The 14,621-nt window shown below is 46.0% G+C and overlaps 2 protein-coding genes across 3 annotated transcripts in view; one reads left to right on the forward strand and one right to left on the reverse strand.

Annotated features, from left to right (window-relative positions):
* LOC6559664 (zinc finger protein 608) overlaps positions 1 to 14,621 on the reverse strand; it is an 89,530-nt gene that overhangs the window by 1,737 nt on the left and 73,172 nt on the right. Inside the window, exons 2-9 of one of the 2 annotated variants that reach the window (XM_032735391.2) lie at positions 8,880 to 9,234; positions 7,459 to 7,741; positions 4,290 to 7,026; positions 3,467 to 3,584; positions 2,139 to 3,372; positions 873 to 1,992; positions 304 to 583; positions 1 to 243 (exon numbers count right to left, since the gene is read on the reverse strand). The exon at positions 1 to 243 is cut by the window's left edge and continues 32 nt beyond it. In XM_032735391.2, coding sequence (XP_032591282.1) covers positions 1 to 243; positions 304 to 583; positions 873 to 1,992; positions 2,139 to 3,372; positions 3,467 to 3,584; positions 4,290 to 7,026; positions 7,459 to 7,741; positions 8,880 to 8,930 — 6,066 coding nt within the window. In that variant the 5' untranslated portion in view covers positions 8,931 to 9,234. Of the gene's footprint in view, positions 244 to 303; positions 584 to 872; positions 1,993 to 2,138; positions 3,373 to 3,466; positions 3,585 to 4,289; positions 7,027 to 7,458; positions 7,742 to 7,935; positions 8,006 to 8,879; positions 9,235 to 14,621 lie in introns of those variants that run through there. The other variant, XM_032735393.2, reaches the window with a different exon arrangement.
* Positions 13,594 to 14,369, forward strand: LOC6560249. Its single transcript, XM_001986940.2, has 3 exons — positions 13,594 to 13,669; positions 13,734 to 13,883; positions 13,955 to 14,369. Exons 1-3 carry the CDS (start codon positions 13,607 to 13,609, stop codon positions 14,297 to 14,299), a joined length of 558 nt encoding a protein of 185 aa, XP_001986976.1. The 5' UTR covers positions 13,594 to 13,606; the 3' UTR covers positions 14,300 to 14,369.

Raw genomic sequence — 14,621 nt, forward strand, 5'->3', positions numbered from 1 at the left:
CAGACTCATGGAGTGACGCTGATAGATACTTGGATGATAAGCACTTAACGCCTGCAAATCCTTTGGATGCAGCGCATGTGGCTGCTGTGGCGGCGGCGGTTGTTGCTGTTGTTGCTGCTGCTGTTGTTGCTGTTGCTGCTGGTGCTGTGACAACGACTGTGGCTGTCCCATATTCGAGTTGGGCTCCTGCTTAATCTCCTGCTTGATCAGCGGCTCCTGTTTGATCAGCTTGTTTGCCAGCAGCTGCACGATATAACAAAACTTAGCAATTGTCCTCGTTGTTGCAACGTTGCCTTGACTCACCTGCTGTTGTGGCGGCATATGCTTGGGATTCTCATGCGGACTGGGACTCTCCTTGATGCGCTCCTCCTTAATGCTAATGCCTGCGAGTTGTTGCTGCTGCTGCTGCTGCTGTTGCTGCTGTTGTTGTTGTTGCTGCTGCTGCTGCTGCTGTTGTTGCTGTGCCTGTGCGCTGGGTGGCAGACCTGGATGTCCGCCTAGCTTGGCTGACTCCTCGGCGGCCACTATCGAAACGGGTCCAAAATTGGGATCCACGCTGTACGGATAACCAGGCGGCATAAAGCTGCAAAAGTATTAAGTATTTAAGCATGAGCAAATCTAAAATGATCGATGTGTTTCCAGATTGAATAAAGTGTCAAATGGAACGCTTTAATAATCCGATCTTTGGCTGGGATAATCTGCTTGTCTAGTTGGGATCACAATTCATTTTTGGTTTATGATCAGGCTTGCAACATTTGATGGCTGTTGTTAAACATATGGAAATCGTTTAGAGCCTTTATATAAAATGATCTAACCAAAGATTCATCACAGATTCTGTCTAAGAGGAAACACAACAACTGGGCACAACTCACTTGTAGGGATAAAAGTGGCCCAATGTTTTGGCTGGATTGGGTCCACCCAGACCAGCGAGTCCAGCCATGCCCGGTGGCAGGGCGCCTGGTGGTGGTCCAGTCACAGCGCTGAGATTAACCGGCGGCGGCACCTGACCAGATTGTGACGTCGGCGGTCCCGTGTCTTTGCCATTGTTCTCGGTCTGCTGCTGCTGCTGGAGTTGTTGCTGTTGTTGTGGGCCACTTGGCTGCGATGGCGGCTTTGTCATTAGATCCAATGGCGGCTCCTTGTTCTTGATGCTGTAATCGGCAAGATGTCCAACTGCCTGCTGCGGGGGCGGCGCCAGCAGATGCGACTGTGGCGCCTGAGAGTTTGCTGGCGGAAGTCCCGGCTGTTGCTGCTGCTGCTGGTGTTGCTGTTGCGATACTTTGCCCGGCTGCAGTGCATCCGGATTAGGCTGCACAATGTACTGTGGTTGCGGCGGCTGTTGTTGTTGCTGTTGTTGTTGCTGTTGCTGCTGCTGTTGTTGCTGCTGTTGTTGCTGCTGCTGCTGTTGCTGCTGCTGTTGTTGCTGCTGCTGCTGCTGCTGTTGTTGCTGCTGTTGTTGCTGCTGCTGTGCAGCCGGATAGAACTGGTACATGCCATAGCCAGCTAAAGAGGGAGGCATAGTGGGCGTAGGCGCTGCCGGCACGCCCACCTCGCTAGGCTTCTTCCCGGCGAGCAGTTCGATGTGCTTGCTCGGCTGCGACTTGTCCAGCAGCGACTCCTGCTCCGCCACGGGCGTCGAATCATCCGATATATCACTGTACGCAGGACTCTGCACATCCTCGCGCGAAACACTGCCATCGAAATCACCGGGACCGGGTGACTTGCGATTCTTCTTCTGCTTGCTGCTGACGCCCACTGGCGACGCACCAAAGACAGTGGAGCTCTTCAAACCAGGCGGCGGCTGTTGTTGTTGCACATAGCCAGCGGGTGGCTGCTGTTGTTGCACATCCTGTGCCAGGATGGGCGGTCGCAGTGGACTCTGACCGGGCGTCGACTGCTGTGTGCCGACTCCTCCGGGCGGCTGTTGTTGCTGTTGCTGTTGCTGCAGTGCCGCCGCATCTGGTGGACCAAAACGCAAAACGCCCGCTTTTACTGGAGGATAGAAAAATAGTTTAATCGAAATGTGGCAAATAAAAAGACTACAAAATCAATATCGAGTCTAAAGCGAGCCCCAATTAGGGAATATTCTGCAAGCCTTGCAAGATCCCTCTTTCGAGCTGAGTCTGTGTTGTACTTACATGCACCCTGCTGAAGCAGTGCTTGTTGCTGCTGCTCGGTTAGCATGGCCGGCAGACCGGCGCCGCAGCTGCCGACAAGGCCACCGAGCAACTGCTGCTGATGCTGGGAGAGAGCCTGCGTGGAGATGCCAGCAGTGATGCTGCCACCAGCAACGGGCTGATTGGCTGCAGCAACGCTGCCGGGCGCCAGCAGCGCTTGCGGCTGCACTTGGCTGGGTAATGCAGGCTGCTGTAGTTGTGGGACTCCTGCTGTCGACGCTGGTGCAACCACCAGTGGCAGCGGGGGGAGTGGAGCGGCTGATGCTGCTGCTGCTGCTGCTGCAGCGATAGACACATCCGTTACTGTGCTGGAAGCATTGTTGATTGCATTTCCACTTGTTGCGCTGCTCGACTCGGCAACAGCAGCTGGCAAGGCCGATGTGGCGGCTGCTGCTGCCGCTGCTCCCAATCCTATTCCCACTGTGCCATTGGCCACAGCTGCGATGGGCGATGTGACATTAGGTGTTGCTGTGGCTGGTGTTGCTGCTGCTGCTGCTGATGCTACTGCTGCAACAGTGGTTGCTGTGGTTGTACCGGAAACTGTTGCTCCAGTTGCTGCCGCTGGCATCGGTGATGGGGGCGTTGCTGGCTCCTCGGGCGCCTGCATGGAATCCTCATCCATGGAGCTGGTGCCGCCACCACCGCCGCTGCTGCTGCCACCGCCGCTGGCGCCGTGCGCATGCGACTGATGATAGCGCAGCCCATTGGCATGCTTGTACTTCTTGCTGCAGTCCTGCTCGGGACACTCGAGCAGCACCGGTGAGATCGCGCACGGCGAGGCAGTCTTACATTTTTTTGTGTTGATTTGCACATTGAGTCCAGTCACCGGATTGAGCAGGCTCTGCGGCTGGGTGGCCAGGCCACCGCCGCTGGCCGAAATTGGTATGCCGCTGGCATTGACCATGCTCACAATTCCACCGGCACCATCGGCGCCATCGCCGTTGAGCGGTGACGGCGCCTCGTCCTTTGATTTGCGCTTCTCAGGCCGTGGCGGCAAAAATGCTGTCGGTGATGTGCTGGGTGTGGCACCACCTCCATTGCCACTGCTGCCACCACCACCACCACCGCCGCCACCATTGCCCGATGAGCTGCTACCGCTATTGGTCGCATTCCCAGTGGCGCTGCGCGTCGCTCCACGTCCTTTGGTGGCGCCATTGCGCAACTTCGAGTGCACCTGGGCATGTGAGAAGTAAATCTGCAATGTGAATCACACAGCAACCATTTAAAATACCGCATTTTCATTGGAGTAACATCGAGTAAGATGTCAGGATGTAAATGCCATCGCTTACCGAGCTTCTGGTTTCGGTAAAGTTGCTCAGATCGGGCGTTAGACCTGCGCTCCGTCCGCGCTTGCCACGTCCCTTTGGAGTTCGAGAATCTAATTCTTCAGTTGGTGAATCACAGAATCTGCAATCAATTTTTAAAAGGTTTTAGCATGAATTACTCAAGGCAATTTTACTCGTGATATGTTTATAAATAAATAAATAGTTCATTTGTCCACAGAGTTAACAATATCTTTAGTCACACCTAATCTTATTTTCATTTAATTAATCCAAATTAAGATATAATATCTGTATGATCTATAAGATGTTCAGTCAAATTAGATTACAGAAATCATTATTTAATAATTTGAGAATTAGTTTTTTTTTTTAAGCTATTGCATAAATGACAAAATGGCTTCCACAATTTAGAAACTTTCCAGAAGTTATAATCACTCTTAAAATAATATTTTCCTTTTTCCATCTTTTTTTGTTATATAAACCCAATCATTCGATTGAATATGAAGTGCTTTGTAATAAATAAATTTTGATTTCTGTTTCCCGGGCAACTAAACTTTGTCTATGAATAAGAAACTAATTCCGTAAAATTGATTTTTAGGAAGAAAAAGTAATATTAGAGAAAGCCAAGTTCAGTGCTTGAAATTTAAAATGAAAAATCGTTGGAAATCGTTGGGAATCGTTCTTCGAACTGCCTTTCAAACTGTTGCCAAAAAGCATAAACGAAATATAAGCAAAAACAAAAAAAAATTGGTTTTTGGATAAAGGCATCTTTATTTTTTGGGTAACAGTTTGAAGGTTTGATTGAGTAGGAACTATGGATGCAGCTACTCACCTTGGAGGAGCCCAATCGTGTCGGGTGCAGTCGAGCAGGGTGCCCACATAGGTTTTGCCGCGCCACGTCACATTCACGACGAGAACACCGCCCTCGGTCTCATGCCAAACGATGCCCTCGAGTGTGACCGAGGTGCCCGGCTCGCAGGGTCCCAAGCAGTCCGGCTCGGTAATTGTGCCGACAGAGGTGCCAATGCATATATCGACCATATCCTTGCCCCCACTGCTGTTCTCGCTGTGCTTGGCCCGTTTCGCTGGCGGTGATTTGCTGTCATCATCGCCGCTGCCGCCGGCTGCAGTGCTGCCCGCTGGCACCGAAATTGTGTGGTGCATGGTGGCTGAGATCATGCCGGGCGCCATCATTTTGGCCTGTGCCTTGCTCTCTGCACTGCTCAAGCCAGCAACACCAGCGCCACCGCCGGCAACAGTTGCTGCTGCTGCTGCAGCACCAGCACAGCTTTGGCTGCCTGCATAGCTGCTGCCGCTGTTGTTGTTACTGTTGCTGCTGGAGGAGGCCGCTGCTGCTGCCAGCTGTGCGGCAATGTGTGAGGAGATTTTAATGCTGGCTTCCTTGCCGGGCGGCCCATTTGGCGCATTGGCAGCACCAGCATTAATGCCACCACTGTTGTTGCCACTGCTGCCACCGTTGCCGCCGACGCCGCCGCTGCTGTTCGCTGCTGCTGACTGTGCGGCGGCGCTTGCCGTTGCTGCCGTTGTAGCAGCCAGCAGCGATGCTGCAGCAGAGACAACAGCAGCTGGTGAGCCAGCAGAGGGCGTAAATACGCCTGGTGGCACAGCGGATGCAGAGGAATTGTTGCTGCCACCGCCGCCGCCACTGCTGTTGCCACTGTTGCGCCGTATGCAGGCGTGATGCGAACAGGGCTGCAACGCTGCACTGCCAGCAATATCGCCATTGCATTGGCAATTGCTGCTGTTGCTGGTATTGTTATTGTTGTTGTTGTTACTGCTGCTGCTGTTGCTATTATTGCTGGCGTTCTTTTCGGGCGTGTCCTTCTCGCCCGCTGCCGAGGCGGCAGCTGACTTGTCCACACTGAGGCGATTGGAATGTGCGTTTTTATCCTTGGTTTTCTCGCGCCGATGGCCGCTGCTGCCGCGTTTGTTGCTCTGCGGCGTTGATTGTGCGTTGTTGTTGTTGCTGCTGCTGCTGCTGCCGTGCGCATTGTTGTTGCTACTGCTGTTGTTGTTGTTGCTATTGCTGCTGCTGCTGCTGCTGGAATTATTGAGATGCTTTTTACTGGAAGAATTGCTTGAGTTGTTACTGTTGCTGCTGCTGTTATTGCTGCTGCTACTGCTACTGTTGTTGCTGAGCGCATTGCTGCTGCTACTGCTGCCGCTGCTGCTGCTGGTGCTGCCACCATCGTCCTGCTGGTTGCTGTTGCCCAGCGCACCGTTCTGCTGCTGCTGTTGTTGTTGCTGCTGCTGCTGTTGTTGCTGTTGATCTGTGGCCTTAACTATTTCGTGTTTGGCCTCGGAACTTTTGGTGCCGGGCTTGGTGCGTTTGATCTTCATTTTAAGTCCTTTATCGAGCGTGGCCTGATGATCAATGGACATTTTTGCGCTCGATTTACCGCTGCCGCTTTGCGTACTCTGGCCACCTATTGTGGCGCCACCAAGCGTATTGTTGTTGCTAGTGTTACTGTTGCTATTATTGCTGCTGCTGCTGCTGCTGTTGTTGTTGTTGTTGCTGCTAGTGTTGCTGCTGCCGCCGCCGCCGCTGGCGCTGGTGCTGTTGTTGTTGCTCGTGTTGCTGCCTGATTGCGAGGACATGCCGCCAGCGTTGTTTAATTTAGCTTGCGGCTGAGGCTGACCAGTGCCGCTTGTGGAAGACTGGCTGCTGCTGGTGTTGCTGCCGCTGCTGCTACTGTTCTGTGATGTGGTTGACGATGAGGATGTCGATGAGGAAACCAAATTGCCACCTTTACTGAAGCCGGCAAATGTCGAGGAGGACAATGTGCTGCCGGCGTTGTTAACTGCGCTGCTGCTGCTGTTCTTATTCAGCTGTTGGTTGTTGTTGTTGTTGTTGTGATTGATTGGACTATTCAATTGTGCAACTAATGCAGACTTGTAGCCCTTCGAGCTTGTACTATGATGCGAATGATGATGATGATGGTGATGATGATGATGTTTCGATGAAGATTTGCTGCTGCTGCTGCTACCGCTGCTGCTACTGCTACTGCTGCTGTTGCTGCTGCTGCTGCTATTGTTATTGGAAGCAGTTGTTCCGGCTACTGCTCCTGGTGCTGTTGGCGCTCCTGGGACACTGCCGGTGCCGCTGGCAATGGGCTGGCGTGTGAACTTAATTGTGGTTGGCGATGTGGCCGACAAATTGCTATGCAATGTGGTTTTGTGCGTTTTATGTGATGTTGTTGCTGCTGCTGTTGCTTGTTTAGCATTTAGTGTTGCTGCTGCTGCTGTTGTTGTTGTTGCTGCTGCTGTTGTCGCCGCTGTCGTTGTCGCCGCTGTCGTTTGGTTGCCACCACCCGAATGCGCCGCCGACTTTTCAATATCAGCGTCTAGATCGTCCAGCAACTCTGGTATGCCGCCAATATTCCACTCGTCCTCGTACTCAAAATTCGTATCCTTTGATTCACTCGAATTCGATGATGAACTGCTGCTGCTGCTGCTTGACGATGCCGATGCCGCCGCCGCCGCTGCTGCTGCTGTTGAAGTTGTTGTTGTTGTATTTGCGGCGTTTGTCTTGCTACCGCCAATCAATTCTGCATGCCAAACACAGATAACGACGAAAGAGAGAGAAAGAAAAATTAGAAATGCGTTTAGAATTTGAGTTCTGCTTTGAGCTGACATGCTGATTACTCAATAAAAGAGCCTAATTAAAAGCTCGTAAATTAATCACTAGCCGAGTGTAAAGCAGAAAGGCGAGCAGCACTTTTGGCTTAGCTGTTTGTGTTATCAAGATGACTGCCGGCTCAAGTCGGAGTTTTGAGAGAGCGCCGCCAATGCAATTTGACAAACGAAATGAAAAGCAGCAATTTTTTTTCTCAGTTTTTAGCGCGTGCAATTTGCAATTTGACTTCCAGTTGCATTTTGCCCTAGGCATGTGCATATCTACATACATATATATATATATATATGTATTCATATATATATGTGTGTCCATGTGTGTGTGTGTAATTGTGTGCTCTACTTACTCGTATGCTTCTTAATCGCACTGTTGCCTTGCAAATTATTCGTTGCTGTTGTTGCCTTCACTTTGTTATTGAAATTCAATGCTTGGTTTGTGGCTGCCGTTGTCGTTGTTGTTGCTGCTGCTGTTGTTGCAATTGCTGTTGTTGTTGCTGTTGTTGTAGCCGCTGCTGTTCCTGCTGCCGATACCGATGCTGCTACTGTTGTTGCGTTTGCCGCACTTAAATTAGCTAACAATTTACTCTTAATATTGCTTTCCGTTGCTACGTTGCTGCTATTCAGGGCCACCTGCAACACACCAAAAAGAAAAGACACCAAAGAACAATTTTAGTTATGCAGCTGTGCGTGTGACAAAGAAGAGTTCTAAATCATAAAATTACACATACAATAAAAGAAACGAACGAAAAAACATACAAAGAGTAGTGGGAAGGGGAAACACAAAGTTGAAGTTTGAAATGCGCCTTGCTTTTTTCGGTGGTTACCTTTTCAAGCGATTTTTCCATTCCATAACAAGCGACCAAATTATTCGATAATTCGATGTGAGTAGTGCAAGCGATTCGTTGTACATTTGTAAATTTTTAACAAAATCAAAATAATAATAATAATAATAAAGAAGAAAAACGCCGAAAATGTTTTGCGCGAGCGTTCTTCGGCGTCCTTTTTCGTTTGGCAGCGCGGCGACGCAGATGAGACTGAACAGAAAAAAAAAAAAAAAAAAACAGCTCAAAGAGCAACCACCGAAAACGGCACGCACGCAATACACACAAATGTAATACATGTACACCAAAACACGCACACATACACGCATTGAGCGGGAGAGGAAGCAAGAGATTCAGAGAGAGCGAGAGCCGGAGAGACCGAAATGAGAGAGCGCGTATAAACAAAAACGCCACTTTAATAATAGAGAGTGTTGGTAAACGACAAACTAATATTGTAGTTTTCAGACCGTTGCTGCTGTTGTTGTTGTTGCTGTTGTTGTTGTTACTGTGATTGTTGCTATTTGATTTACGCTTCACTCAATAATAATATATTAAGTTAGATAGCTTTAAGTAACTGCGATTACATACATTTTTCGTTTTAACCCCATAAATCAAATATCACACATACTTAAGCCAACCATAAAGCAACAACAACAAAACGCAACTTGAACAAATACAAATAGTATGTTGTAATTTTTTTTATTTTTTTTTTGTTTGTTTATTATTTTTTGCTTTACCGTTATCATTATCATATTTTGTGCTTTATCTGCGCACTGTAAAAGTCTAGTGGCCACTTGAGAACTCGCCCACTTGATGAGGAGGGCCCCCTCACCCTAACCAGATGACAATAAAAATAATTACGGCTCTTATCGCTTTTTTTTCGGAAGGGGGGGGGGGGGGTAGGTGTATATATATATAATATAGATATATACGTAAATAGTGCATACCTTATTCGGGTGGTGGCTAGTGTTCGCCTCGTTACGTCTCATTGACTCCATGCAGACGCAAACGATCGGGCGGCCGCTTTGTGCGGGCCCAAAGTACTACCAATATTGCCTAGGAACGTACTTTTCAATGTGTTGTTGCTGCAGCCAGCAGTTATGTGGCTGATCTTCTGCTTGTTTATATTTGTATTACTGTTATTATTGTTATTGTTACTGTAGTTGCTGTTGTTGTTGTTCTTGTTGTTGTTGAAAGCTTGCTGCTGGTGGCGTTGCCGCACTGATGAATTTTCCAGGCAACGACGTGACTGGGTGGAGACGCAGGGCCTCGGCCCTCGGGCCAAACTGTTCATTTTCAAAACTGCAATGAGAGAGAAAGAGAGAGGTAGAGTATGAGTATATGTGTGAGTAAAAGAGTAATACGTGTGTACAATCAATAAGCCATCAACGTTGAAAGCCTATAAATAAAACATGCAAAGTAATAACAACAACAGAAGACCAAAAAAAATATTATTTATATATATATATATATACATAAATAAAAAAATTTGTTGCTTTTCAAGTGTGGCTGCCTTTCCAGTTTCGTGATTAGCGACTTTGCCAGCCCTCTTATCGCTTGCACTCCCACCCCTCCTCTATCAATCGCACTGAGACTGGAAGAGGAGAGTGTTGAGTAGGAGAGGAAAAAGTCTCACGTTCAATGCAGCTGTGATTTGCTGCGCGGGCTGGCTGCACTTGGCAGACAACTTAACGACCTGGGCAATTAAAACACTTTTCGCAATTGACTGATAAGCCAGCCAACTCGAGTGCTTGAAATATGATTTTGGGATAACGTATACAAGCATACAAGCATACATACATACACACATATGTACATATGAACAAATGTACATACGGTAGCGATTCAGTGATAAGATAATTGCGATAACAGACCTAAATAACCAAAACCGCAATTAGAATCGCCCCAGTCAAAACTATTTGTCATATAAAAAATATCTCGTCTTACACTCACACACACGCACACACACACACACACACACACACACACACGCTCTTAGTAACACTATGACTTACTAAGCAGTTGAGCAACTGATGAGTGAATTAAGCATAAGGAATTTAGTTATTATAGCAAACAAAGAGCGAGCTTTTTGCTTTTTGCTTTTTGCTCTAACTATTTGGAGTGACTCTGACTGTCTGATATTGCTATTGGCTGGCTGGCTGGCAGGCTGTGACGTCATTGGTGACTGACGGCAGATGTCGGCGCTCGTAATTAAGTCGTTGTGTGTTGTCGACTTGTCACTTAAAACTGCTCACTCCGTTACTGTTAGTGGGTGCTTATTAAGACGTACTTAAACCACTATGTATGTGTATGTGTGTGTGTGCACGTGTGTGTATGTGTGTATGTGTGTGTGTGTGTGTGTGTGCACATTTGTATGAACAAGTTGTGTGAGCAGATAATCGCTTTTTAGTTCCCTCTTTGCTCGTCCACGTAAGCCGCTTTGTCAGACACTAAAATCAGCCACTGCACGTGCATCTGTGTGTGTGTGTGTGTGTGTATCTGTGTCTGTGTGTGTGAGTGTGTGTGTATCTGTGTCTGTGTGTGTGTTGAAAAGCTCGTTGTGCTTTATGGCTATGGCTATGGCTATACTATCTATGACAGTTTCACAAATTGGGTCGCAACTTCCAACACTTTATGATCGTCATAACTCCTACGCAGTCTTTTGGCGGTTCCATTGACTGGCATATATGAGGCGGTTGGAAAGTCTCGGGGATTATTGTGTTTTAAAGCCCGCCACAAGCTATTCAATTTGCATGCGGTTAGCATTTTTTTACGATAATTATTAAATAGCGTATGTATATACACACACACACACACACACACAAAAGTCTACATTTAATATAATATGTACGCATATATTTGACGTTTATTTCATTTTTATTGTGGGTTGCTATTTTATTTGCCATTTGCCGTTTGTTTTGTGTGTGTGTGTGTGTGTGTGTGTGTGTTTGGGCTGTAATTGTGCCATTTAATATGGATATTTTATTAATTGAGTTGTTGGTTTTTATTGCCATTATTAAATGCGAAGCGAGCCCACTCGGATATGCCATGAATAGCATTACTCAGTTTGGTGTGGTATTTGATAAAGAAAATATTTCATTTTGCTCGATGTTCACTCACGTTTCCCATCACACTCCGAGCAGTCCATTAAAAATGTTGCAACACTCGAGAGAATCGGATATGGGAATAAAATCATTTTGGTTTTCTATTTTTTTCATGAAGATTTCAATATTTATTATTATGTTAATAAATACTTCCCTCGTCGTCGGCAAGAGTATACAAAATTCGACGTGTTAAGTTGTGTTATTATTTATAAATATAAATCGGTTTTTGATTTCGAATTTGAGATAATTTCACAAATTCTTGTATAGTTCCCATGGGGCAAGATGGCAACGGCTCTGATTAACGCCACGTGCATGTGGGTGGGCCATGCGGCATGTGGCGGCGTCAATGTGCCAATGTGCGGCAAGTCGTGTTGCAAGACATAATAAACAAAACAAACAAGCAAGCCGATTCGATTGAAACACTCCATAATTTAGACAAATCAATAAATTACTAATAGCCGCCGTTGAACACAATCCCCATCCCCATCCCCAGCAACAACAACAACAACAACCACAACCACATCGAATTCGGCTGTGGAGCGGCAAAGTGGCAAGAAAAACAACGACAACAAAGAGCAGAGGCGCAAAGGAAAAATAAGCTGCCGGGGCTCTTTCAGCTCTTTGCAGATACACAAAAGACAGCGACGGTCAGCGTTCGACGAAGTCGTGTTTTAAATTGGAACTCAAAAAAAAAACTAAAAGCTAAATAAAAAAAATAAAAAATAAATATAAAAAAAAGTTGAAAATAAGATTATATGTGTATGTATAAATATATTTCCCTGCTGCATTTTTATGGCTGCTCGTTGGCTGCTGAGTAGGAAGAAGGATGGCAGCGAGGGTAGGCACGGCCGAGGGCAGGGGAAGCGAGCATGGAACATGCAGCATTCGAGTCTTGTTATAGCTGTGCCGCACTGTGCCCCAAAGCCTGTCCGCACGTACTAAACATCAAGCAGAGCAGAGCAGAGCTAGCAGGCATGGGGAATGGACGAACTGGGGGGAAATGGCGAGGTTCAGGGGCGCAACTAAGTTCAAGATTTACGACCACATCGTCATCTTTTGTGGTTGGAGCAGAGATCGATCCGTTGTTGCCGCTGCCGTTGCTGCTGCCGCTAAATGAACGCCTCTGGGGAGTCGCCAGTTGCGCTTTTATTAGCAAACTAACCGCAAAGAGCAAGAAGCAACAACAACAAACTTCAAACTCCTTGCAACTTCAAGTTGCGGCATCAATTGAGTACCCGACCCGTCCGTCTGGCCACCACTTGTATTGTTTTTTGATTCGGTGCGATGTGCGATAAATTTGATTTTAGCTCACAAATATATGTATATGTATATACATATGTTGCATACTTGTTGTGGTGGGTGTCTGGTTGCGTTGGTGGCTCAATCGCCTGTGGTTCGTCGTCGCTGTCGCTGGCTTCAATTAAATTAAGTGCAGTCGCCTGTGGAATGAATATGGATGCCATCACCACCATTACCACCATTACCACCATTGCGCGCAGGCAGCAACCACAGCGCCAGAATGTGATGAACGAATGAACGCACTCGAGTGCCGATCATGCCACTTAAGTGGCGGGCACAAAGGGGTGCACCGCCGCAGCCGCATAGCACCAATTCAATTGGTTTTTCAATATCGATCACTGAATGGTTCAAACTGAAGTGGCTGGCTCTGCTCTTTGCGGCACTTTCAAGTGCCCGCTGCTTTGTGTAACGCTGCCTCGAACAATCGCTATTATACCACGTAATTGTTGAAAAACAAAGGGAGTATCGTGTTGCACATGCATCTCAAAATTCAAGAAATATTTAAACAATGATATCAAATGGTTAGTCAACTCTTTAAGACTACAACGCAGACTGATCAACGTAATTAAACATTTCAGACTATATATTAAATAAGGATATTTTACTAACAGTGTTGAGAAATTAAAAGAATGATTCTTTTATGCATGTAAATCAAATGATCTGGGTTTGTTTTTTAATAAATCGACATGCCTTAAATGCAATCAAATTAACACTGACACGCTAAAACCACATTTTTCGTGAAAATCAGTACTAAAGCAAGTCAACATTTTGATTATTGTTATATGAGTTAATCTCTGTTGTTTTTGCTGTTTCTAAAAATACAGCTAATTAAATATGGTAAATTTTTTGACCAAACACAGGCACAGCGGTCGGGAATGGGTTAAGCAATCAATTCCACTAATCTGAACAACAAACTAAATATGTAAAATATGCTGTTAAACACGACATTCAATTATTTTTATAGACTGTTTTCCAGGGCAGAGCAGTCCTCAGTTTTTTTGGAGCACTCTCCCTCTCTCTCACTGCACTGATAGTGCAAAGATTGATGACAATATTCTTTGCATGTGAATAAATGGACAACAAAGTTGCATGTTATATGTGTTAGAGATTGAAAAACATTTCAGATATTAAAACATTGACATGATTTTATTGGACAATTGTTAACAACATTTACCGCCAACAACAGACAAAAATCGACTCAGTTTTTGAATGTATAAATTTTGCTATAAAATGCACATACAATCTGCAATCGGTGATTAAATTAAATCGAAATGTTTTCGCGTTTGCTACTATCCTCCATTACGCTGCTGCTGTTCAATGGCTGCTCTGGAGCGGTAAGCAGAGGAATCGCAGAATAAGGGACTAAAATAATTAATACCATCCTGATCCCGATTTCAGCGTAATTGGGATTATGAACCTCTCTCCATTGAAACCTACAGCTCAGACGATTCGAAAGCGAAATTTGAGGCATGGGTTGAGCGCGATGGACGGAATCATGTGTTTTCGGCTGAACTTACAATCAGTTACGAAATGGACGAGAGAACAATGGTGGGTCACCCCAAGCCGATGACTATTTTCATGTAAGCGTGGATTGCAAACCCATCCCTTCCATCTTTCAGATACAGGGGACGCTCTATAGCAGCTATTCGGGCTACGAGGATGACTATAAGCCACTGCCCTGGAGTATAGAAAATCAGACATTTCAACAATTTGTTATCGATTTTTACACCAACGTGAGCTACGCGAATTTGAAGCCCTGCTCGAATCTTCCAGAGCCCGCAAACGCATACCCATTTCCCATGGGAACCTACACTTTCACCAAGTGTGAGGTCAGTGGCGAAGGCTTACCCGAAATAATGGCAGAGGGTTACTATAAGATTGTTCTCTCAAGTACCGGACAGGTCGACGTTGGTTTTACTGGTATTGCGAGGGTGACGACGAAATCTGACTGGAGGTATTACTAATTCTAATCATTTCTATCAATATCATGAATTGTATAAAATGATTAAATTTCAAGATTTCAAATGGATCGAAAACCACATTTTGAATGTTTATTTTACTTGAATATATTGGATATACTGTTGAAGATGGGAGATACATGTAATATTTATCTAGAGCTAAAGAAAAGTCTACGCGACAAACTGAAATTGGGTTCAGCGTTTGAAGTAACTTTTCCATGAATAAATAATAAGTAAAGTTAGTAAAATTAAAAGCAGTCTGGCTCAAATCTTGTTGAATACTATATAAATGACAAGCCAAACTACATTATAGTATATCATACATGCA

This window comes from Drosophila grimshawi, unplaced genomic scaffold (assembly GCF_018153295.1).
Source record: "Drosophila grimshawi isolate 15287-2541.00 unplaced genomic scaffold, ASM1815329v1 contig_1369, whole genome shotgun sequence".
Classification (NCBI taxonomy): domain Eukaryota; kingdom Metazoa; phylum Arthropoda; class Insecta; order Diptera; family Drosophilidae; genus Drosophila; species Drosophila grimshawi.